The sequence below is a fragment of the Camelus dromedarius genome, chromosome 8 (assembly GCF_036321535.1).
Source record: "Camelus dromedarius isolate mCamDro1 chromosome 8, mCamDro1.pat, whole genome shotgun sequence".
Lineage (NCBI taxonomy): Eukaryota > Metazoa > Chordata > Mammalia > Artiodactyla > Camelidae > Camelus > Camelus dromedarius.
In genome coordinates, this window is record NC_087443.1 from 21448533 (window position 1) to 21473809 (window position 25277).

Sequence of the window (25277 nt, forward strand, 5' to 3'; positions counted from 1 at the left end):
GGGAGTGAAGTGTGATATTTTAGGATTTCTCCTTCAACTTTCTTTAGAAAGGGTGAGTCTTGGACAAGTTGACATCTTACTGTCTGAGACATTTTCTAGGAATACTGGACCTAGAACCTGAAGCCAGATTCTTTTTTCCCGTTGGTTGACAAACAGGTTAATTCTCTTTTTCTCGCTCATTTAATTCTTAAATGCATGAGATTCTTAAATGCATATTATAATTTTTAGGTACTATTTAACCTTATTTCTATTAGTTTTTTGTTATTTAAAATTTTTTTGCAGGAAAACTGAACAGAATGTTTCCCTTTACTTCTTAAGTTGTCCCTATTTTTATAATGTTTCTGACAATGCATTAAGAGGCACACTTCGCTAATAGGACATTTATTCATGTATTTATTTGGTTCTTAACTTGATCACTATGTAATTTGTCTCTAAACAAAGACATTTTTAAGACTAAAAAAGGAAACTGACAAAACAGAATGCCAAGATCACATGCTTAAACTAGGACTGGACTGGGCAGGTAAGAACGTCTGGTCACCCTGTTCTTATAAAGGCAGAAGAGCTGCTAGATTAAGATTCACTTCCTGTTGAAATACTTTACTGAGAGAACACAAGTGCCTGGAATAGGGGGTGGGAGGGAGAAACCCCTACTGTAGCGCAGGCAGGACTAATCTTAGGGCACCTCAGGTGGTGATGAGAACATGATTACAAATCTCTCACTTGAAACTATGAGAAACTATTGCAAAGGAAATCGGAGCTTATAGAAGGAAATTTAAGAAACCAGTTGTCTGCTTACAGGTTTGTTTTAGCAGCTATTATTTTATCTTATTTTTTAGGGGAGGGAGTAATTAGGTTTATTTATTTACTTATTGTCTAAGTGGAGATACTGGAGATTGAAGCCAGGACCTTGTGCATGCTAGGCAGGCACTCTACCACAGAGCTATACCCTCGCATAGCTATTGTTTTAGGTACAAGAATGAGTAGTAGCTTTAAACTTCATATATATTTTTGTTTTTAAGGGACAAATAATATATCTTATATCCTTTCATAAGCCACATAAAGTGTGACAAGTTCTGTCATTTTAAGTAGGAAATTCAGACACTAGCATTTAGTCACTATTGGTTATTCTTCACAGGAAAGAGTTCAGCATAAATATACATAGGAAGTGGGTTATTAGTACTCAGTGTTATTTCCTAGCACAGCGAACTAATATAAATTGGATTGATTAAATGAAGTTAAAGAATAGAAGAACCATTTATTTCTTTTTTAGCACCATTTGTATCAGTTGCTAAGGAGAATGCATAGAAACTGTAGAAAATGGTCTCTAACTTCAACATAAAAAGTAAATGGAATACTGGGTTTTTTAAAATATAAAACCCTTCCATATATAATTTTCGATTGCCTCCTTGTTTTCCATATCAGTATATTAAGGAAAAATGTCTTGTAATAGTACATATCTTCATGACTTTAAATGGCCAAATAGCTTGCCTTTGTAAGGATGTGCCATAATTTATTTAACAGACCTCAGTCAGTGCACGTTTCCTCACTTTTCTAACATTTTACATGATACTGCTGTGAAGATCCTTGTAGCTAAGTCTGTGAGTGTGTGTACAATGTTTTCCCCTTTAGGTTAAAACTAGAAGTATAATTATGGGGCCAAAGGGATACAGAATTTTAAGACTTTGGACGTACTTTGCCATATTGCCCTCCAGAAAGATTTTACTTGTTTAAACTCTTATGAATGTAAGTTATTTCCCTGCACCCTTGTACCTTTTTAATGCATCTTTGCTGGTTTGATAGGTGGAAATGTTTTCTCATTAACTTATAAATTTTTCTTTCATTTTATTAGGAGGATGAATGTTTTCTTTGTTTTTTTAACCGTGTGTTTTTTTTTCTGTGATAAAACCTGGTTCTCTTCTTAACCCATTTTTCTATCACTTTGTATGTCGGTGTGTGCACTTACATGCTTGCATACTCCTCAGATATTATGGATTTTAATCCAAATGTAATTTAAGATTCACTATTTTTTGAATTTGGAAATAACTAGGGACATACAAATAAGACATCAGTGAATTAGCTCTGTACCCTCACTAAATAAAATTACTTTTTAAGATGCTAACAAAATTATGGTAAGACTGGAACTCTCACCGATTATAAACTATCCAGTTCTTTTGCAAACACCATGATAATAAATATTAAGAGCCATAATATGTACATATCTTTGACCCAATAATGCCATACTTGGGAATTTAACCCAAGAAAAGAATCGAAAAGTAATGTTAAATTTCTCTAATTATTTATTGCAGCAATGGCTATAATAGTGACAAATTAGAAACAAATTAATGAATTAGAGAGTAATGATGAACTGAATCAGATTGATCATGAAAATATTAAGCTAGCGTTAAAGATGATTAGGAAGTTACAGATGAACATAAAAGAGTGGCCATATATGGATTGAAGCAGAATACAAAATTATTTCAGTTTTATGGTTACAGCTGTGTAAATATACCCATTAAAAACAGAACCTTGGAATACAATGGGCTGGTTTTCATTTGTGTCACTAAGTATGTATGTGTAGAGTGTCGGAGGCTTTATCTCACAGCAACACTGTTAAGATCGAGACTGATGCGGTTCTCATTAACAGATAAGGAAACAATTCTCATTGGACATATAAAGAAATTTATTTTTTCTTATGGGTGTTTTTAGATATATACAGAAATACAAAGAATAGTAAAATGAACCCCATGTAACTATCACCTAGCGTCAACAGTTTCAAGTTGACATTTTTAGTAAGTTGCAGAGTAGGGTTTTAACCCATATCTATCTTACTCCAAAACCCATGCATTTAATTACAATCCTATGCTCTCTCTTCATTTTGTCATCTGATGTTGAATAACTTTATGATGCTCATATTTTTGATAAAATAGACATGGGAAGGCATTATAGCACTGAGTTCTTAGGTTTGTAATAAGATGGAGAAAGCACTCTCTTTTAACCACGTGTGTTTTGTAACAAGCACTTTTGGTTGCCGTGTTCTGCAAAGACAAAACCTGCTGATACAGGTCATCCTGTTTTTTAATAAATCTTTGACCCATTCATCAGACTCTGACCACTCTAAAGATAAAGGACTGTGGTTACATTGGGCTTTCTGACTGAAGTGGCCTTCTGCAGATTGAGAAATTGTGTAATTATTAACTACAGTAATGGATATGTACTTGCAGGTTTCATCTGGTATCTTAATGAGCTTTAACCCTCTGAGTACACCCCAAACACATCCCAGAATCGTTGGAATTTATCAGTGCTCACGACTTAACTCTTCAGTCTGTGTATTTTTACTACGATAAATATTTTGACCCTCTGCCCTCAGCACATCCCATCCCCCTACTCACAGACTCACAACTCCTATAAATCAGAGGATTTAGTAGCAGCAGCCTTAGATATAAAGACATTTTTTTAAAAATTATTCTTTTTTTGAATTAACAGGACCATACTTTCTAGTCAGTGTTTTGGGGGTGGAATGGGAGTCCCACACTTACAGGGGTCTACATTTAGACAAATAAGTGAAGGCATACTGAATTAATTGTTATATACAAATTACCTTGTGTTTTATAGAACTTTGATTTGTTTCAGATGTCTCTCATCCTGGGAGATCTTCTCAGAACTCTAAAGACTGCTTTGCGTCACCTCTGTGCTTCAGCGACTTCCCCTGCCTGGTGGGAAAGTAGGGCTCTGAATCTTGGGGCTCTGAGATTTGGTGGCCTCATAACCTTAACTCATACCAAACTCGAATCCAAGGACTATGTGATATAGTCTGGATATAGGGTCGTTAAGTCAGATTTTCACTTCAAGAGCAATAGGGAGCTGCATTCTGTATCTTGTGGTAGCCTTTTAGTGGGGAAGGATGTGAAAGCCAATATATATATGTGTGACTGGGACATTTGCTGTGCGTCAGAGAGCGACACATTATAACTGACTATACATCAATAAAAAAAAAAAAGAACAGGCTGAATAGAACATTGCTTTTTTTTACTGAGGTATAGTTGATGTATAATATTATATACATTTCAATTGTCCAACGTAGTGATTTCAAAGGTTATATTCCATTTATAGTTATTATAAAATATTGGCTGTATTCCCTATGTTGTATCCTTGTAGCTTATTTATTTTATATAAAGTATTTTACATCTCTTAATTCCCTACCCTTATCTTGCCCTTCCCCCTTCTCTCTTTCCTCTGGTAACCACTAGTTTGTTCTCTATATCTCTGAGTCTGTTTCTTTTTTGTTACATTCACTAATTTGTTGTATCTTTTAGGTTCCATATATAAGTGGTATCACATGATATTTGTCTTTCTCTGTCTGATTTATTTCACTTCGTATAATACCCAAGTTCATCTATGTTGTTGCATATGGCAAAATTTCATTCTTTTTTATGGCTGTATTCCATTGTGTGTGTGTGTGTGTGTGTACACCACATCTTCTTTATCCATTCATCTGCTGATGGACACATAGATTGCGTCCATATCTTGGCTATTGTAAATAATGCTGCTATGAACATTGGAGTGCACATATCTTTTCGAATTAGTGTTTTAATTTTTTTGAATGTACATCTATGTAGAAGTGGGATTGCTGGGTCATATCATAGTTCAATTTTTAGATTTTTGAGAAACCTCCATAAGAACTTTGCTTTTTTTAACCTACTTTGTCTGTGTCAAATGTAGTGATTTTAGAAATGTAAGTCCTATGTTAGGGAGAATAGTTGGTTCGATATAGATCGGTAAAGCATCATTGGATATTTGGTAGTTAAATGAATATGATTAGATAGAATTCTGCAGCATTTTATGGAATGAAAAGAGGAGATGGCCCAAGGAAAAAGAGAAGAATCGGAGAGGGTAGAACTAGTTAGGAAAGAGTAGTGTCATAGAAGCTAAGGAACGAGTTTCACAATTGAAGTGGTGAATTACTGTGGGTACTTACTTGACAATTTGGACTTCACTGTTGTCTTAATAGAGATAGGAAATAGAAGTCAGATTGCAGGACATTAGGAGAAGATGTTAAGTGAGGACACAGAAGCAGTGAGTGTCTTACACTCTCTTTAAACATTTGGGAGTTTACCTATATAGCAGCTCTGCCCCTTGGGTAAGGCAGCTAAAGCCGCTTTACTGGCTCCTGTGTTGAGGGGGGATGTCTTGGGGGCTATATTGTACTCCTTTTTTCCCCTGAATATTATTTATATTCCAATTCAAAATTTTGTCACAAACCGTAGTCCAAAGAGCCTATGAAATATGCAGGTAATGGGCAGTCCTACTTAGGTTGAGTTGCCCCAGGCTTCTCCCTTCTAGGGACACTGCATTTATTCCTGTGGTAGCTCAATATCACTGTTTCACAGCTGCCTTCGTAGCTTTCCCATTAGACTGTAAGCTCCTTACAGCTCTTTGTTATTGTTGGTGAATTCCCAGGACTCAGCGTAACACCTGGCACGTACTGTTGAGTTATTTGTTACGTGACTGATTAAATGAATAAATCAATAGCTTTCTGGGGTTTTTTAAGCACAAAAGAATTCTAGTTTGATGGTCTCACAGAATCAAAAAAGTAGAATGTTTCAGGAAAGAGGAATTGGTAAACAGTTTCAAATGGCCGTAAGATAAGGGTTGAAAACTGACCTTTGGATTTGGCTATGAGAGGTCATTGGTTTCCATAGTAAAAAGCATTATAGCAAAATGATTGGCTCAAGAGCCATATTTAAATGGGTTGAAGAATAAATGGGAAGTGAGAACAAAAACTGCATGGAAGTGTTTTGTTTTGTTCTGTTTTGTTTTTATAGATTTGAGGCTAAAGTGAAGAAACCGATGTAGAGAAACTCAAAGATCTGAGAGAGAGTTTTTTAGCATAGTAATTTTATGCATTTGATTTGAGTATATCTGAGTGTTCCTAGCTACCTGTGGGGATAATATAATTTCTGCCTTTTCCACTTGGTTTTGAACTTGAACATTTTGCTGTGCTATTTGGTGTCTCCTAGTGGCCAATTTAATAATAACATAAAATAGTAAACCAGTTAGATCTAATATACCAGTTATTCCCTATGCAGATTATCCTTTCTATGAGAATTGGATTAGGATGGAATAAGTGATTATAGTACTTAGTGATGCTTAGATCCCTTTGTTTTGTTATGGGTCAAGACTTGACACCTAAACTTGCTATAATTTTGTTTCCTCAGTAATAGTTCACTGTTACGGACTGTTTGAAAATAGCAGTGTATCTTTGTTTTAGCTGCTAATATGTTACAGCCACCATCATTGTTCTCAGCTCTTATTCTGCAGTGTTAGATTTAGGTCTACTGTTCAATCTCGATTGGAACATCATATTCAGTTTGAAGACTGTGAAAGAAAACTATGAATAACCCAAAAAAAAGATTTGATTATTATGAAAATAATAGACATTCATTATTCATCACAATGCAACTCTTCAAATATAGAAATCTTAAAAAATTATCCTTAATCTTCTTAATGTTTTTCTTTTTAGGATTTTTTGTATGTTATAAAATATTTCTGAACAGTACAAGGAACACCTCTGTAACCACATCTTGTTAAAACAGTAAAACACGTTTGGTAGAGTTGAAGCCCTTCACGTGCACTTTACCTATCACACCCCCACTCCTCCCTCCCGAAGGTGACCACAATCCTGAATTTGGTGGTTTATTCTCAGGCATATTTTAAAGCTCAGTATATTGATATCATAAGTTACATACTCATCAATTTACTTCTTTTATTTAAAATTATGTTTGTAAGATATAGCCATGTTGACATGTGACTCTTGGTCATTTATTTTCCTGCCATGTAGCAGTCTTTCTCTGAATATTTCATTTTTATCTCCTTTGGTTTTGTTTTTGTTTGGTTTGGGTTTTTTTGGGGGGGGTTAATTAGGTTTATTTGTTTATTTTTAATGGAGGTACTGGGGATTGAACCTAGGACCTCATGCATGCTAGGCATGCACTCTACCACTGAGCTATACCCTCCCCCACCATGATTTATCTCCTTTTCATTGACTTTTAGGTTCTCCTTTTTTTTTGTTTATGAAGTCTCCCATGATCATTCTTGTTCATGTTTTCTTGTGTAGATATGTACAAGAGTTCTCTAGGGCAGAAACTTGGAAGTGGAATTATTGGGTTGTGTGGGATGTGCATTCTCACCTTTACCAAATTGTTCCTCAGAGCTGTGTGTGAGTTCCCCAATCTTGGGTATTATTAGACTGCTTCAATCTTTCCCCTGTCCTGTGAGTATGAAACAAAATTTCTTAAACACAACAGAAAAGACTTGTGCTATGGGATATTTTAAACATGTACAAAAGCAGAGTGATTAGAGAAGTAAACCTATGTGTTCCATCAACCTGCCTGGGCCACCATCAACGTACTGCCCATCTTGCTTCGTCTGTAACCTCACTCCCTCTCCCCTCCTAGTGTTCTAAAGAAACCTGAGGTGTCACGCCATTTTATATGCAAGCACTCATTTTGCATCACCAGCACATAACTCTTTCATACATAGCCTCATTAACATGTTCCCACTAAAAAAAAAAAAAACCTGGTAATCCCTTAATACTCTAAAATATCAGTCAAAGTTGCAATTTTTCTAGTTGTCTTACAGTATTTTTACATTTGTGTCTTCAAATCAAGATCTAAATATGGTCCATACATTGTAATTGGTCTCAATGTATAGATTATATATATATATATATATATATATATATATACACACACACACACACACACATACACACACACAACACATACTTAATTGCCTGCCCCCCCCAAAAAAAGAATTAAAAAAATACAGATTCTCTCTGCTCTCCCTTAAAACATCTACCTTGTGCTGTTGGTAGCCATTAATGATCATTGCCTAGAAAATCTACTAATTCATTAGGACTTGCAAAATGGTGCTATTCTAGCATTCTTGTGGTTCTTGTTATTTATTAGCAGAATACCTCTATAAAGAAAGATTTGTTCTCATTTAACAGTTGGCCATCTTGAGATCCAGTTAGTAAAGAAAGACAGGATGCATTTTCCTTCCTTTTATTCACCGACTTTTAAGATAGTTGTTTTAGTCACCCAGTATCCTCCTGAGGTGATCACTGAATTTATTTTAGTTGTCTTTATGAACTTATGGACTTAAACATGTTTGGTGTGTTCCAAACCATTACAGTAATTGCCCCTATTGATGCTCAGATTGCCCAGCTCTGACCAGTGGGAGGCTCTGTAAGTTGGCTCCTAAGTTCTTTTGATGCAGTCCTACTAGTCTTTGATAATTTTGTTTTCTGGTATGATGAGCTGTTTCAGTTTCATTTTGTACATTTCCTGCCCGAAACCTCGCATCAGCCATTTCTCTAAGGAGTCCTGGTCTCATAGCTATCCTCTGCTTAACACATAACAAAAATTCCAGTCTCTCATAAGGAAAGGAAATGTTCATCATAATGTTGTTTACATAGACAGTCTAGGCACAGCAAACCATTTTTATTGAGGAATAGTGGGAACCCTCCTGAAATCTGAATTCACAAATGCCAGCCAAGGGCCCACCTTACAGGCTGGCCTTTTAAGGACAATAGTCTCAGGCCTGCTACGTTAACTCTTTTCTGCACCGGTGCTTATTAGACATTTTGTGGAGATGAGGAGTAAGTAGAAAGTTGGATAAGGGGTCAGGAGTTCAGAGGAGAGGGTGTGATGGAGATATACACCTGGTCGTCATTAGTGTAGAGAAGGTATTTAGATCCTGAGACTGAATGAAAATCACCTGGGGGGTGAGTACAGAGAGCTATCCAAGTACCAGGCCCTTGAGCAAGAAGTTCAGGAGATGAGGAGCTGCAAAGAAGACTGAGAAGGAGCTCCCGGGGAGGTCGTGTGAGGTGGAATGAGGATCAGGAGGATGTGGTATCCCTAAAGCCAGATGAAAAGAAGAGGGAAGTGATTGGTGGTGTCCGATCCTGCTGACAGTCTGAGTAAGTTGAAAATGGGGAGTTGACTGGTGCCAATGCAGAGGTTACTGGGGACCCTGTAATACTGTTTCAGTGGACTGGTTTGGACCAGTGCTTGACTGGAGTGGGTTTAGGAGAGGATGGGAGCAGAGGGAGTATAGACAGTTCTTTCAAAGAATTTTGCTGCAGAAGGGAGCAGAAAAAATGGTGCGATAAGGGGAGGAGTGTAGGAGCTGAGGAATAACAGCATGAGGGAAATAACTGCACGTTTGTATGTTGATGGAGATGCTCCAGTTCAGAGAGAAAAATCAACGACGTAGAAGGAAAGGGAAGAATTGTTGTAGCCGAGCTGAGGATGAGGGTATAAGATCTGACGTCTAAGTGAGGAAGAGATGGCCTTGCTTACAAGCCCGGACTTGCTTTGAAGTTCATCCATAGTAATAGGAAGGTGGGCAAAAGTATTTGGGTACAATAGAGGTGGGTAGATAAGTTGCTGAGAACTTGTAAATGGAAACAGCACGGTCACCAGTGGCACTTGAGGATTGGGGAGGAGATGCTGGGGATTTAAAGAGTGAAAAAGTAGAGAAGAGCTATCTTAGAGAATGAATGGACATAGAAATATAAGGTTACTGGGTACCACCTTGAGGTTAGTGGTAATGAACTTAAAATGAGACTAGTTTTCATTGGCTACAAGTGTAGAGTGGGTGATGCTTCAACCAGGGTTTGCGTTTAGCTGGGCAAATACCGTGGAGAGGAGAGCAGCAGAATTAGAGATGTATGATAGGGAATGATTATGATAATGGACCATGAATTGTAAACTGACTGACTATGCTTCAGTAAAACAGTAAAATAAAGTAAAAAAGAAACAGAAGCAGAAAAACTGAGGAGTAACAGCAAAAGGAGGAAAGAGGATAGAGTTGGAGTCCATTCCACCTTCAATTATGTGCATAATTTTGGGGATGGAAGAGAGAACTATAGATGATCAAAATTGTGAATATTTTAAAGTTCTTTTTGGCTTTGCCATAAAACAAAAATACACTTGACATAAAGGGGAAAAAATGTACCATGGAATTCTGCTGTTTGAGGAGAAAAGTGAAGAATGAGACTGTAAAAATGTGGTATGATCAGTGTGTTCAACATAGATCCCACATGGTCATAGAGTTGTTGGAGTTGTGCGTTTAGAGGGAGTAAGTCTAAGACTGAACAAAGTAGTCAGAGAGCTGAAAGCTTGAAGCTGAGATTAAGGAAAAGTGTGCTGTTATTGACAACGGTAGGGTATATAATTATGAGAATGGATAACTAAGATAAAGAGGAAAATAAGATCAGTGGAGGAGAAGAGGTCAGAAATGCAGAGGCCAGGATATTGGAAGGGACATCCATGTTGATGTTGAAATCACAGGAATTATAATCGAGTAGGTTATTAGATTTGAAAGAGGTGACCATGAGCAAATCTTCAAGGAATGATAAGAGTGATTGGGGATTATAGCTGTCATTTCTATGTACGGCCATACCTCCTGTACTTCCACCTGGACTTTTCATGATCTGAAACCTTTTTACCTGTTGGCAAAGGACCTTGTACTCTAGGCATGCCATGGTCTTCATAACTGCCTTTTACAGGTACTCTTTCTTCTGTTTAGATGCTCTCAGACACAGTGCTTGCCTTCCACAGTAGCATTCTTCCCCAGTAGACTACTGTTTCCTGTTTATAGTTCATAGCACTTATGACATTATTTTGAAACTATTAGTTTACGTTCACTATTTTTCTCTCCTTTTTTCTTTCTCAAAACCAGGCTAACGGTTCCCTTAGGCCAAGAACCTTACCTGTCTTTTTGTCCCTGTAACACTATAGAAAAGTTACCAGCAAACTCTAGGAACAGATCTATTTAATAAATACTTTTTGAAAGTCTATTATTATCAAGTAAATAGTGGTATGAGTCTTTATTTTTATCTCACTAAATATGATGCTTACTTAGATTTACTTATATCAAGCCACAGTTAATGAGAAAAAGTTTAAATTATAGTGAGTTTCTTTTATCTGTGTATTACAAAATGACTATTCCTAATCTTTCTATTTGTATTTCAGAGATTAAAAATACAGAAGCAATTACTGATTGTGCTAACAGATTGGAGTGAAGCTAGATAATAAAGTCACATGTACATTTTGAAAAGAACCTTGGTTTTTTATTTTCTCTTCCTTCTGGTTGGAGCCTATTTCGGTCTTGGGAATTGAGTTCACAGTTGAAGGAATGAGACCCTAGACTTACTGGCATAATCTATGGAGTAAAGAAAACAGGAGATGTAAAGGTACAATTAAACAAATCCTGTTTCCCCCCTTCTTTACTAACTTGATATTTGAATGGTGCAAGTTTTTATAAGAAATGAACATGTTAAGAATTTTCTTATTTGTGTTAGTATGCTTAGTTTAATTTTCCTTAAGGAGAGTCTCTTTGTGAGGATTTTGTTTTGCAGATATTTTGATTTCTCCTTATGATTTCTTGTATATTTATCACTTTTGTAACTAAATGGAGTACCAATATAAATCACCTCTATTAATTATGTTTTTGATCCATAGTTTATGTTACATTTGCTTTGGGGATATTATAAGTTAATATCAGTATATACAAATCTACTGACAAATGCTCATTTTAGATTCTTCTTTTTTTTTTTTTTCCAGAGACCATGAGTGGAGGATCTCAAGTCCACATTTTTTGGGGTGCTCCAGCTGGTCCTTTGAAAATGACAGTATCACAGGAGCCAACTTCCTTAATGTCTACTGTTGACCCCTGGAAAGAAATTCAGCTTTTCTATAATCAACATCCTTTACATCTGAAGGATGGAAAATGCAGGCACGAAAGTCTTGAAGACCGTCAGGCCCTGGAGACTCTGGGCCCTCCAGATCCTCCTTGTAATTTTCCAACAGGCTCTATGAGCAGATCTGTTCATATGAAAGACAACTTTATACAGTGCATTTCTGAAACACGAACTATAAAATCCCAGAAGAGTCACCCCTCAGGAATGATTGATGGAACCAACTCTTATGAGCAAACATGTGGATTTAAGGGCAGAGTTCAGCATTTAGCTGAAGAAGGAAAGTATCAAATGCTCTTCAGTGAACATAAGAAAATCACAGATGAACAGTGTAAAGATCAGTCAAATGTATGTGGTCAGAACTTTCCCCCAAATTCCCTGCAATTAGATCATAAATGTGCAGCTGTGTTGGATGCAGTCGGTAGGACTGAACAGACTAACATGGAGCCAGGAGCTCCGGAAGCAAAGTGTGCACCAGCAGAACATCATGAACTGCAAAACCTGCGCCTGGAGCTCTCTTCCTCTGACTCAGTAGACAAGCCGAGGCCCGAGGGAGCGGTTAGGAAGGTCTCAGGCCTTAAAATATCGACTGAGACTGAATTCCTCAGTATAATGACCTCCAGCCAGGTTGCTTTTTTAGCTCAAACGGAGCGTAAAGGGCAGAATTCTGTAACTAAAGGGACTGTAAACATGGCGATCAAACCAGAGGCAAGACCTGGGGAAATAAGAGTAACTGAAGATAGTTTGAATCAGCCTAATGATGATTCTGCAGAAGGATATGAAAGTGGACAAGACCAAGCCAGTTCCCTTGAACTTTTTAGCCCTGTTTGTCCTGAAACAAGAAGTAGCCATGTTCACATAGACTCTGATAAAGGTCTTGAAGAAAATACAGATTCTGAAGAGCTTTTCAGTTACGAAGATAAACCGCCACCAAATGAGATATGTATTGAGTCGTGTGGCTCAGGAATCCTGTGTTCCCAACTAAATACCTTTGACAAAAGTTCTATTAGAAGAAGTTGGACCTCTGAAGATAAATCAGGCCATTCTAAAACTCCATCTGAAACCCCCCACAGAGCTAAGAAAATTAAGTTGATTTCTAATGTGCGAGATCATACTGTAGCAGTGGACCAGAGGAATGTGTCTGAATTTAAGGGCATTAAGAAGACATCATTAATAAAACACTGTGTTTCTAAAAGTCGGAAGTATAATTGTTTAGTCATGGTGTTGTCTCCATGTCATGTGAAAGAAATAAATATAAAATCGGGACCAAATTCTGGCTCTAAAGTGCCTTTAGCAACAATTGTGGTAATTGACCAATCAGGAATTAAGAAGAAGGTTTTCCTGTGGAGGGCTGCAGCGTTTTGGGCACTAACAGTGTTTCTTGGTGATATAATTTTACTCATAGGTAAGGTCATCATGGTATAGTGGGAGTTTATTTTATAAAGCTGGGGGCTCTTTTCGTCTCCCACTTTAAGCGTTTGAGGATTCTTGTTTACTGTCTGCCTCTCAGGGCACCAGCACAATGGAGCGCCTTAGAGCATCCGCATTGGTCTCCTCACGGCTGCCCAGTGTCCTGTGTGTTGCCATTTCTGGGCGTTTGTTCTGGCCTTAGTTCTGTCCCTCCTTCCCACTCATCTTCTCCTTGAGAAGTCTTCTCTGGTTGCTCCTCGTATTCATTCACTGTGCTGGCATGCAGGTCGTATCACCAGGCTCTTTCTCTCTTTTCTTGTAGCTCTGTCTATGTGTGTCTTATTTTTTAACCCTTTTCTTTAGCTATATGAACAGTCTTATGACGAAAGGACAGCCTTTCTGCTACTTTACTTAATCCCTCGTAAAGCTGTCCATGTTACATTCTTATTGAAGGAACAGATATAGAATTTCTATTGCATTTTTAAATTATTAAAACTACGATTGACTTTTTAAAAATATTATTGAAGTACAGTCCGTTTGCAATGTTGTGTCAGTTTCTGGTTTACAGCACAGTACTTGAATCACATAGGAACATACATACATTTGTTCTCATATTCTTCTTCGCCAGAGGTTACTACGAGATACTGAATATGGTTCCCTGTGCTGTACAGTATAAACTTGTTTTACGGTTGACTCGAACAACCAAGTCAGTGAGTGGGCAAAGAAACAGGAGGCAAAGGCTGGGCTCTCAACACCCCTCCACCTCATCACCGGTAATTACCATTTCACTAATCCGAACATAGCTTTTACAGTCTAGTCTTCTGAAGGCTCTCTGTGAAATTTCTTATTTGTTCCTTTCTGAAGAGCAGGCGTCCCGAACGTCAGATCATGAAAAGTCTTGAATGCTGTGCTAGCTATTCCTGGCCAGGCCAGAGGGGGCCCCTAAGGGTTTTTAAGCAAGTCACTAAATCACATTAATGTTCCCGATAAATCACTCATTTGCATTGTGGGACGTGGATTGGAGGTGGGAAGGGGCCCTGCTAGGAGAGAGAGAGAAATGGCAGGGCTGTGGGCAGATTCAAGAGGCTGAGTCAATGGTTAGGGGGTTGGAGATGAAGGTGGGAAGGGAGAGGTAGAAGTTCATGGTGACTTCACATCTTAATTGACTTGGCTAGCAGCATAGGGCCCACAAACGAGATGGGGAACAAGAGATGAAAAGCAGGTTTGAACAAGGCTGAGTTTGAGGAGCTAACAGATTATCCAGTCTGGAATGTCCACTAGGCATTTGTGGGTAAATGGGTAAATAAGTTTGCCTGAAGCTGAAGAGAGGATCTGGGACATAATTTGGAAGCACTTACTTGGAATTTATGCATCCTTCTTTTCTTTCCTATTATCTTCTAATTAGTTTTCTGCTATTAGTATATCTTTATACCTCTAACATTTGTTTTTTTATTGTTGAAGTACAGTCAGTTGACAATGCTGTGTCAGTTTCAGGTATACAGCATAATGTTTCAGTCATACACAGATACATATATAGCTAACATTTTATATACTGATTATATTCTTCCTGGGGTCGATCTGTCTCTGTCTCTAACTTACAGGTTTTGCTCTACTTAGGATTGTTTCTCCCAGCTGGTGTGTTTAGTTCCACTAAATATTTTTCCTTTATCCATCTTAGATCATACAGCTCTCTTTCTCCTTCTGGAAACGTTCCTTACCTCCAAAGTACTTCACTTCTAACACCTCAAGAACATGATTCCCATACTATTGAGGGAAAATCATCGAAGTCCTTTAAGAAAGCCTTACATTATCTTTATATATGCTTATAGCAGAAGGGGTAAATGTATACTGAGTACTTTTTACTCTTCTAGGCACTATTACTTTGCTTCCTGGCCCTGAATATTTAATTTATCAGAAATGTATATTTTTACATTTGCCTTAAGTAAGGAAAAGCCATTAAATTTTTCTCTCCAGAGCAGAGCTTCCATATTGATATTGTTTGAATATACAGAAGCAATTTTGTTATTTTGCCTACATACAGACATACCTAGATTCAGAACTCAGATTTGCTTTTTTTTAAATCTTTTTTTTTTTTTTTTTTTTTGCCTTTAGACAGATCATTTAACCTACCTGAGCTTTAGTGGCCTGGCATGTGAGAGGCCTGCACAGTATTTTGCTATGATGGGTACCTTAACCCCAGTGTGAAGGAATTTATGGCATGATCAGAACTTCTTTTCCCCCTTTTCTAGATGTTACTATTCATGAAGATCATTGGGTTGGTGAGACAGTACTACAATCAACGTTTACCAGTCAGTTATTAAATCTTGGGAGTTATTCATCTGTCCAGCCTGAAGAATGTAAGACACATTTTAAATATACTAATTTCTTGGTATTTAAAGTACATACAAATAAATGGTAAATTTACAGAATGTTTTCTAAACAGATTAGCTGAAAAGTATTGGTTTATTTTCTTTAGTAAGAATGAAAAAACTTATAAAAATGAATTTGTACATGTAAATCGTACTTATTTTAAGAAATATTGGAGTTCATATTTCATTTGCTTATTTTGGAGCCAGAGGTATTGGTATAGACTCATGGTTTTCAGTATATAGGTAGATAAATAGATAAAGGGATACAGAAATGCAGATATATGTGTATGGGTGGGTTAATCCATACAGTATATACATTTCCTAGCTCTGGCTGCTGAGACAACACAGAAGCAGTGAAACCTCAGTTAACGATGAGCATGCCTGGTGCCCAGATCTTGGTCTGCAAAGGGGCCAGCACTCCTAGAAGTGGCTGATTACAGGACTGGGACAGGGAAAATACAAGAGCCTGGAACATTTGGTGGTGTCAGAAAAGGCTTGTTTTGAAAGAACACACCAGAAGGAGCAACTACTGGTTAAAACTGCAACAATTTAAGGGAACAAAAAGAGATAGTATGAAATTATAGCCCTTAGAATAAGATATTTATGGGTCTATATGGATATAAATAAATATTCAACCGACTGACCAACCTACTTAACTAAATAAATACATAATAAGGGAGAGCTCTTTACAATTCCAGTGAATAAACTGGAATTCCAATGAATAAATGTGAAAAATAAATACTGCAAACAAGGATCCATTGATAGATGCTAAAATTAGTAGGTGGAAGTTTGGGGAGACATAGCATTGCATGTCTCCCCAAAGGTAGTTATGAGCTTACAAGGAGAAAAATAAGTTTTTAGTGAAGAAACTTGGCAGACATCATGTAACTGGGTGATTAAGGTAAATGTCATCAGAATTAAGATATATGGATATCATGAACTCCTTGCTATGAAAGGGACACAGCATAATTTGGGGGGTATTCTTGCTAAAAACACATAACCTCATTTCATTCATGAGAAAACATTGGAGAAACCCAAATGGAGGGGACATTCCACAAAGAAACTGGTCAGTACTCTTCAGAAGTGTCAAGGTTATGAATGACAAGAAAGACTGATGAACTATTACAGACTGGAGGAGAATAAAGAGAAATAACAACTATATGTAATGTAGAATCCTGGATAGGATCCTATGTAGGAGGATATTACTGGGAAATTGGTAAAATTTGAGTAAGATTTATAGTTTTGTTAATAATATTTTACCAGTATGAATTCTTCTTCATAATTGTTCTGTGATTATGTAAGATGTTCACATTAGAGGAGGTAGGGTGAGGAGTATAAGGGAACTACTATTTTTGCAACTTTTTTGTAAGCCTAATATTAGTTCAAAAAAAGAAGTTAGAAAAAAGCCATGTATGATCATCTCAATAGGTACAAAGAAAGCTTTTGAAAATAAGATCCAACACTTACTCATTGGGAATAGAAGGAGATTTATTTTAACTTCATAAAGAATATCTTTAGGGGGGCAGGGTATAGCTCAAGCGGTAGAGAGCATGCTTAGCAAGCATGAGGTCCTAGGTTCAATCTCCAGTACCTCCTCTAAAATAAATTAAACAAACAAACAAACAAAACCCACCCTAATTACCTCCCCCTGTCAAAAAAAAAAAAAGATAAAACAATTTTTAAAATTTTTTTTAAAAGTATCTTAAAAAAATGCAGAGCAGATATCCTAATTGGAGAAATATTAGAAACATATCTTGAAAAAATTAAAAATGAGACTAGGATGCTGCCATTACTACTGTTTTCAATATATTATTGGAGATACTAACCAGTGTGAGAAAACATGGAAAAAGAAATTTCCAAAAAGATTGGAAAAGGAGAAATAAAGCTGTTGTTATTTATAGACGACATGATGAATTATTATTACATATAGATTTACACAGGCTCTTTCCCCTCTTAAAACTATAAGCAAATTACTAGAAATAATGGGAGAGTTAAGCAAGGTGGCCAGGTATAAAGTTAACATACAAAAGTCAGTTGCATTTCTAGAGTGGAGTGACAATCAGCTAGTAACACAAATAAAAAGAAGGCACCATTTATAATACTTTGTGGTATTAAGTATCTGCTAATAAATTGAATAATTTTATTGTTAAAGGAAAATTTTAAAAATTAAGAGATTTTAAAGAAGAACTAGATAAACATATACTTTGTTCATTGATTAAACAATTCAACATTGTGAAGATTTCAGTTCTCCACTGCTTGATCTATAAATTCAGAACAAATCCAATTAAAATCCCAAAAAGATTTTCATGAAATTTGATAAGAAAGAGTAAGTGGTCAAAAGCAGGCTGGCCATTTTTGAAAAAGAAAAGCAAAAGAAGGAATAATTTGCCCTCTTAGATGTTAGGATTTGGTATGAATTTGTAGTAATTAAAAACAATATTGTGGGGAGCTCAGTGGAAGAGCTGCTTCTTAGCATGCACAAGGTCCTGGGTTTAATCCCCAGTACCTCCATTAAAAAATAAATAAAAATGAAACTAATTACCTCCCCACCAAAAAGAATTTTATGGTAGCTCACAGAGAGAAAAATGTGACAATGAATATATATATGTTCATGTGTAACTGAAAAATTGTGCTCTACACTGGAATTTGACACAACATTGTAAAACGACTATAAATCAATAAAAAACGTTGAAAATTTTTTTAAAAATTTAAAAAGTAAATTTAAATAAAAGGGAAAAACAAACAAACCAGAAAACCAAACAAACAAACCAAAAAAACAATATGGTTTTGGCCAACTGAAGTCAGCCAATTTTTGAATTTTTGGATTTTCTTTAAAAGATTTAAGTTTAATCTTTTATTGTTGATATTTGAAGTTGCTACATCTTGGAAAACATTTCCAAGGAGCTAAATGGCTTTTCAGTAAAATTCACCATGTTTTATAGATGTTAATACAATGGAAGGGTAAAGAGTGTGCTGAAATGATGAAAATAGCATGATATGCAAATATTTTGCAAGGGATTTGAGAGATAGATGTAGCAAGCTCTGGTTTTCAGGCTGATCTAGATTGACGTAAGGTTGATGTCATTCAGTAATTTCATAAAAATCTTAGGATCTAGTTCTCGATGGAGAATATCCCATGGAACACCTGGGGTGCTTCAGGTTTTGTTGAACAGTGTGAAAAACCTTTAACTAATTAACTAAGCTTTAGAGTGACTTCAGATTTGTTTTTATACTTACATAGGAATTTATATTGCCTTGTTTTTCACAGGTTACACAACTTAGTAGCTAAATAAAGTATATGCTAAGACTTTTTTTGTTTGATTCAGTTGGTACTTTGAAAATATTTGCACTTGTTTTTCTTCTGAAAGAATAAGTCCATTTGGTTAGTTCAGGTTTTGGGGGGTTTTTTGTTTTTGTTTTGCAAGTTGTTACAACTCAAGAGCATTCTTACTGCTGATCAGTGTATGTTCTTTCCTTGTTTCAGTAAGGTGTTATAAATTTTACAAACATAGTCCTGATAATGTGAAAGGATATAAATTTATCTTAAGTATTATCAAATTAAATATTATTAAATTAAGTGTATAAATCAAAGGTTACGACAATATTCCCATGAAGTAGACTGTTTTATTTGAAATCTAAGTAATCAGATGTTTCTGTACAAATTTTTACAAAGCAGGGTTAAGGGTTAAGTAAATAATTTGTTATTAGGGATCTTCTTTTCCCTCCAAAAGCTCTTATTGTAGATAAAGAATAAAGCCCAGACAAATTGTGTACAAGTTCACAGGAATCATTATTGACAAAGCCAGAGTATGAACCCAGCTCTTCTGATTCCGGATGTGCTGGAAATATTGTGAAAGAGGAATCAGGAGGTCTGGTGAATCAGGTGGAGCTGTGGAAGATGTTTGGAGTTGGGTTTTGCTGTAACCCAGTTGATGTTTATCCCCCCTCTTCCCCTCTTTCTGTCATTCATCTTTCATGCTGTCTGTTCTTTTCTCTTATACTCATTATCTTTTGATAGTACCTTTGTTTTTTAAAATCCATTTAGGAATCAAATAACCTTAATTAGAACAGATTTCATGTATCAGGTTTAAAAAACCTTAAAACATTTGTTTTTATCCATCTACTCAGTTGTTGCCAGAAATCTGGACGTCCTCTATAATCCGTTCTTTACCCTCCACATCTAATTGTTTCTTGGATTCTGTCTCTTAACTATTTCACAGATCTACACCCTTCTCCCCTTCATGCAATCTTGCCTGGTTTCCAACCTTTGTCATCTGCTGAATGGCCACTAGCCTCCTAAACGTTCTTCCTACTCTTTCATCTATGAAAATTGATTCCTCTGCATTAAAGGGTCCATAAACTTGGATGGGAAGGCACTACATCTTTTTTTTCCCTTCTGGTTTTATTGGAATATAATTGACATACAGCACTGTGTAAGTTGAAGGTGTGCAGTATAATGACTTGACTTACGTACATCATGAGATGAATATCACAGTAAGTTTAGTGAACATCTATCATCTCACTAGATGTGAAATTAAAGAAATACAAAAAATTTTTTTCCCTCTGATGAGAACTCTTAGGATTTCCTCTCTTCACAATTTTCATGTATAACATATAGTACTGTTAATTATGTTTATCATGTTGGACATGACATCCTAGTACTTATTTACCTTATAACTGGAAGTTTGTACCTTATGACTGCCTTTATTCAATTCTCCCTCCTCCCACTCCCACCATAAGATATTGCATCTTTATTTTCACTAATTGCTCACTGAAAATTATCCTTTTCTTGCATTACAAGTAAGGCAACAATCCACAGTAATATTGTCAGTACTTGTGACTTGGTCACCAATGAACAGCACATATATATTCATATCACATTACAGTTGTTGAAGATAACATGAGTATCATTAATGCCCGTGATACTTTGACATACTTTGAATTTACAATAGTTGTTGCATACTCTGCTACATCCTGTTACTAGTTGGTTTTTTTTTTTTTTTTTTTAGTTCTTTTTTTTAAATTGAAGTGTAGCTGATTTACAGTGTTGTGTTAGTTTCTGGTGTACAGCATAGCGATTCAGTTACACATGTATAGATATTTTTCATATTCTTTTTCATTATAGGCTATTAAAAGCCATTGAATATAGTTCCCTGTGCAATATGGTAGGACCTTGTTGTTTATCCCATTATTTAATATTTTAATGAGGCACATAAGTTATCTCCAGTTTAAAAATATTTCGATTACTTTATTTCCATATAAGTGATTTTTGAATCCTATTTCATTTTATACATTTGAAAACATTATTCTATAATAAAAATGTTCTAAAAGTTGATAATGAAAATAGTTGCACAACTTTGTGAAATACTTTAAAAAACACTGAATTATACACTTTAAAAGGGTGAATTTTATGTAGGTGGATTATATTCCAATAAAGTTGTTATAAAAATATTGATCTGATAATGGGTCTCTATGCTTTATCAGCCTGCCAAAACATCTGTGGTATGTAAAGGATTACAAACCCCTTCTCCCCTCCCACTTACTACCTAGAAACCTTTTATTAGGCATTTTTCCAAAACGCAGCTCAAATATTCCCTCAATAAAGCTTCTTCCAACTTCCCTGGGCAGTTCTTTTTGTGTGCTCTTAAGAATGCTTACATATATCGCTTGTACCCTAAGCCCAGTGTTGGCTTAGGGTTGGCTACCTCTAGGTTGATCATTCCTTCAGCGTGGGATGATGGCATGGTATGTCTTTGCATCCCTAGCACCTGGTATAAAGCCAGGCACACAGTGGCTGGTCTACTGATGAGTGAGTGACTCATGAGGCTTTAGTGTGGCACAAGAAATACATTAGGGTAAGACTGATACTGGGAGAAGGAAAGAAGAATCATTTATTTTTTTTCTATTGAAATTGGTTAGTAAACTCTGCTTTCTGAAAAATCCTTGTGTTTTTGCTAAGATCTTATTTTTGGTCAATGATCAATCATTTATTCAAACATACCTCCCTTTCCTTCAGGGAAATTAAAATTTAATCAGTGAAACTCACCAGTCCGTCATTTAAAATGTGTGTATTTTATTGTATGTAAATTGTATTTTAATAAAAAATGGGGAAAAAAAATTGAGACAGGAGAGAAAACCGTCAGTATGACACAACAACTGAAGAATTAAATAACCGATCTAAACAGCCAGGAGAAATATTATGAGGTAGCGGGCGCATGCTCAAATGCCAAATGAGAGTTAGAGATAAAAGCTAAGTTTAGGGCAAGGAGAAATCACTGGAAGTCTATAGTGGTTTTAATTCTATATAGTATTTAGATAGGCAGAGAGGAGGTTGACGGTGTTGCATCCAGTGAAAATGGTGAGGACAGAGGCTTAGAAGTGGGAAAGAATAAGGCATGTTCGGGGAGAGCCAGTTAGGCAACTCATAGAGTACTTCAGATGTGAAATTCTAAGTCTTGAGGAAGACTAGGCGGTGGTTGGGATAGTTGGGGAAGACATGATCAAATCAGACTCCAGGGATTAGGAAACCAATCGGATACAACAGGGTATTGGAAGGAGTCAAAAAATAATTGAAATAGTGGTCTTGATTAATTAGTGGAAAAATGATATTATTAACAAAATAGAGAAGTAAGGGAACAGGGCAAGTTTTTTGGAGATATAAATAATTCCACTTCCATTGGTTGAAAATACCAAGCTTATTTTTGCATCTAAAACTGATTCAAGAATAAGCTACACGTTTTATAGAAATGAAATCATGTTTTACATTTAATCACACTTTACAACATACAATACAGTTCCAAGAGAAAGTTATGTTGTCAAGAAAATATAATATTTCCATCTTTTGTACGTATGTTTTTATTTTCTTTCTTAGATTCCTGTATGGTTAGTGATGTTTTACTTCAAGACTTACTGGCATATGTGTCTTCAGAACATTCCTATCTCAGAGATCTTCCTCAGAGAAAGCCTCAGAAAATGAACAAGATAGAATTTGTAGAATTGGAGCAGCTTCAGCCAGACACATTAGTCCATGCAGTTCTGAGAGTTGTTGATATCACTATACTGACAGGTAAACATTTGGGGCTCCTCCTTAATTTTAGGTTATAAAAGAAATTAAGATACAAGACCATCTTAGTGTACCATTTGGTTATCACTAGATATTTGTCTTTAGACACTGAAGTATGGTATCACATGTAATAGAGTAATGCCAACTGAAATATTCCTTTTCCTTTTCCAGAGGCATTATACAGTTATAGAGGACAGAAGCAAAGGAAAGTTATGTTAACAGTGGAACAGACCCAAGGTCAACATTATGTGCTTGTATTATGGGGTCCTGGAGCAGCCTGGTACCCTCAACTTCAAAGGAAAAAAGGTAAATACACCAAAAAGCATTTAACTTATTTATAGTTAGGTAAATGATTAATGCTTATGAGCCTAAGATGAAAAGGCTTTGGAGATTAGACTACGTTTGAAATATAATTGATCATTGATCATGATTGAAAATTCTTTTGCAAATTTCTCCTGTTTTAATTTTATACTTCCTGTAAGCAAATCAGTGATCTAAAAAGTCCTCCATAATTAATGGTAGCAAAATAAAAGCTCCCATTTATTCCCTGGTATGCTACTTTACCTTTTTAGTGAGGATCTTACCTTCTTTGGATAAAGTTCTTTAAAAATTTAATTCTGGAGAAGCTTCTACGATTTTTATTCAGCCAAAGTACTCTGATAAATAAACTTCTCTCTGGTCATAAGGCAGATGTTAGGAGAGTTTCATTAACTCTTTCAAGTCACAGTGTTACTGTTTCATAAATGACTGTGTTCCAGGTTTTTATTCCAGTTGCTTTAAAAGTGTGGACTATTAGCCATCCATAGAATGTTCATGTTTAAAGGATGACCCATGACTACCTTTTTCTTTAAAGCATAAGTTAATAATTTTTGATGCATTGAATTAAATGGAATTGATATTTCAATAAAATAATATAATATCTTCCTTTTGATACTGTGAGACCCCTTAATTGTAATAATCAGAGATAGTTTAATCACTGGCTTATGAGTTATTTTACTCTACTAAATTAATTCAGAGACTGATTAAGTGTATAACTCATTCTTTTTTACCTGAAAGAGTTAATGTTTCTTCGCAAACTTCTGTTTCAAAATAGTTATCTAAAGATAAGATCTATCACTTTGTCTCTCTTAATCATTAATAGCCCATAACTAGGATTTGAGATAAGTCCAACTTTTGACTTTTATGTTAAGATCAAACAGTGATAAATATTTGTTTGGTTGAGAAATCTGGCAAACATGTGTCAATGGCAGACAGACCATCGTTATTGACCAGGAACACGAGTCTAGTGCATGCTGAACAGAACGTGGGTCAAAGGTGTCATTCCACTTATGATGGAGCTGGAGCAAGGCAGATTGCTCCATGCTTAATACCAATATTCTTTTAAAACTAATAGTTTTTTGGTTAATAGAAGAAGAATTATAGTTATCTCTAGATAACTCTATCATACTTAGGTCAATATTGAAAATTTATGAATCCAGGAATTAAGGTATAATTGTTCTTTGTTCATTCATTCAATAAATTTATTTATAACCACTGCTTTTAAGTTTTAATATCCACCTTAATACTTCAATATCATTCTTTCTAAAATGGGAAAATACAGGGAGAGGGTATAGCTCAGTGGTAGAGCATGCATGAGGTCCTGAGTTCAATCCTCAGTACCTCCATTAAAAAGATAGATAGATAGATAGATAGATAGATAGATAGATAGATAGATAGATAAACCTAATTACCTCCCCCCAAAACAAATTAAAAAAATAATAATTTAAAAAATTAAAATGGGAAAATACCAATTTGGAAGGATCGTTTAAGTAAGTGATTCTACTTTTAGAAATTGTTAGCATTCTGTCTATTCATTTAGTATTTCTTGAGGCATTCTCTGTATTAACCTTTATACTGGGCACTGGTTTTACTCGTTCCTAAGGATGACAAACTCACATCTAGGTGATATAATCAGAAATGATCATCAAGAAGTCATTACTGAATACTGGAGATATCAGAGTTGAGGTTTTGGATAAGAATAATAAGATACCAATACCAAATTCATATTTTTTTGAAATATGCATTACTGGTAGGAATTTGGTATGCCTCATATGTAGCGAGCATTGGTCACAACTTAGGTCCTAATGAGGGTAGGCTACGGACATAAATTACACTTCCTGGGGATAATTGGGTACACATAAAATAAACTATTCAGAACTAAATGCCATTACAATGCAATATTCTCCTGAAGTCATTTAATAAAGTCCAATATTTAAAAAATACAACAGATTACAATAGAGGACTCTTAGGACATAGCTAATTAAGCACAGAGTAATACAGATGACCCTGACCTTTGTGATTACACTTCATGCAGAATCACAGTTACGTCTGCATTTAGTTTGAAATCCATTCACACCCTTAATTCATGATTGAAATGTAGACATGTATCACAAATTGTCTCGTACTGGTCAGTCTCCCTCAGACTTAGTAGCCTAACCTGCATACAACTCCTTTCTGTTACTTGAACAAACCAGTCTTTTCTCCTGCCTCCAGATCATCAGTTTACATGTTTCCCCTGCATAGGGTGAATTTTCCTCCATCTCTCCACGCAGATGGCTCCTTCGTCTCCCAGCTTCAATTTCATGCCCTCGTAGAGCCCTCCTGCATGTGTATACATATCGCTCCCTAT

The 25277-nt window shown here is 35.9% G+C and overlaps 1 protein-coding gene across 13 annotated transcripts in view; it reads left to right on the forward strand.

The window, feature by feature from the left end:
* The window catches only part of SHLD2 (shieldin complex subunit 2), a 77077-nt gene that overhangs the window by 38282 nt on the left and 13518 nt on the right, over positions 1–25277 (forward strand). For 8 of the 13 annotated variants that reach the window (XR_010381906.1, XR_010381905.1, XM_031461007.2 and 5 more), the window contains 5 exons: positions 11043–11263; positions 11634–13172; positions 15427–15534; positions 22418–22612; positions 22781–22915. Coding sequence is in view for 10 of the 13 variants with exons in the window: in XM_031461007.2 (XP_031316867.1) it covers positions 11639–13172; positions 15427–15534; positions 22418–22612; positions 22781–22915 (1972 nt within the window). In the remaining 3 variants the exon portion in view is untranslated. Of the gene's footprint in view, positions 1–7669; positions 8984–11042; positions 11264–11633; positions 13173–13805; positions 13951–15426; positions 15535–22417; positions 22613–22780; positions 22916–25277 lie in introns of those variants that run through there. The other 5 variants (XM_064487971.1, XR_010381907.1, XM_031461009.2 and 2 more) reach the window with 5 other exon arrangements.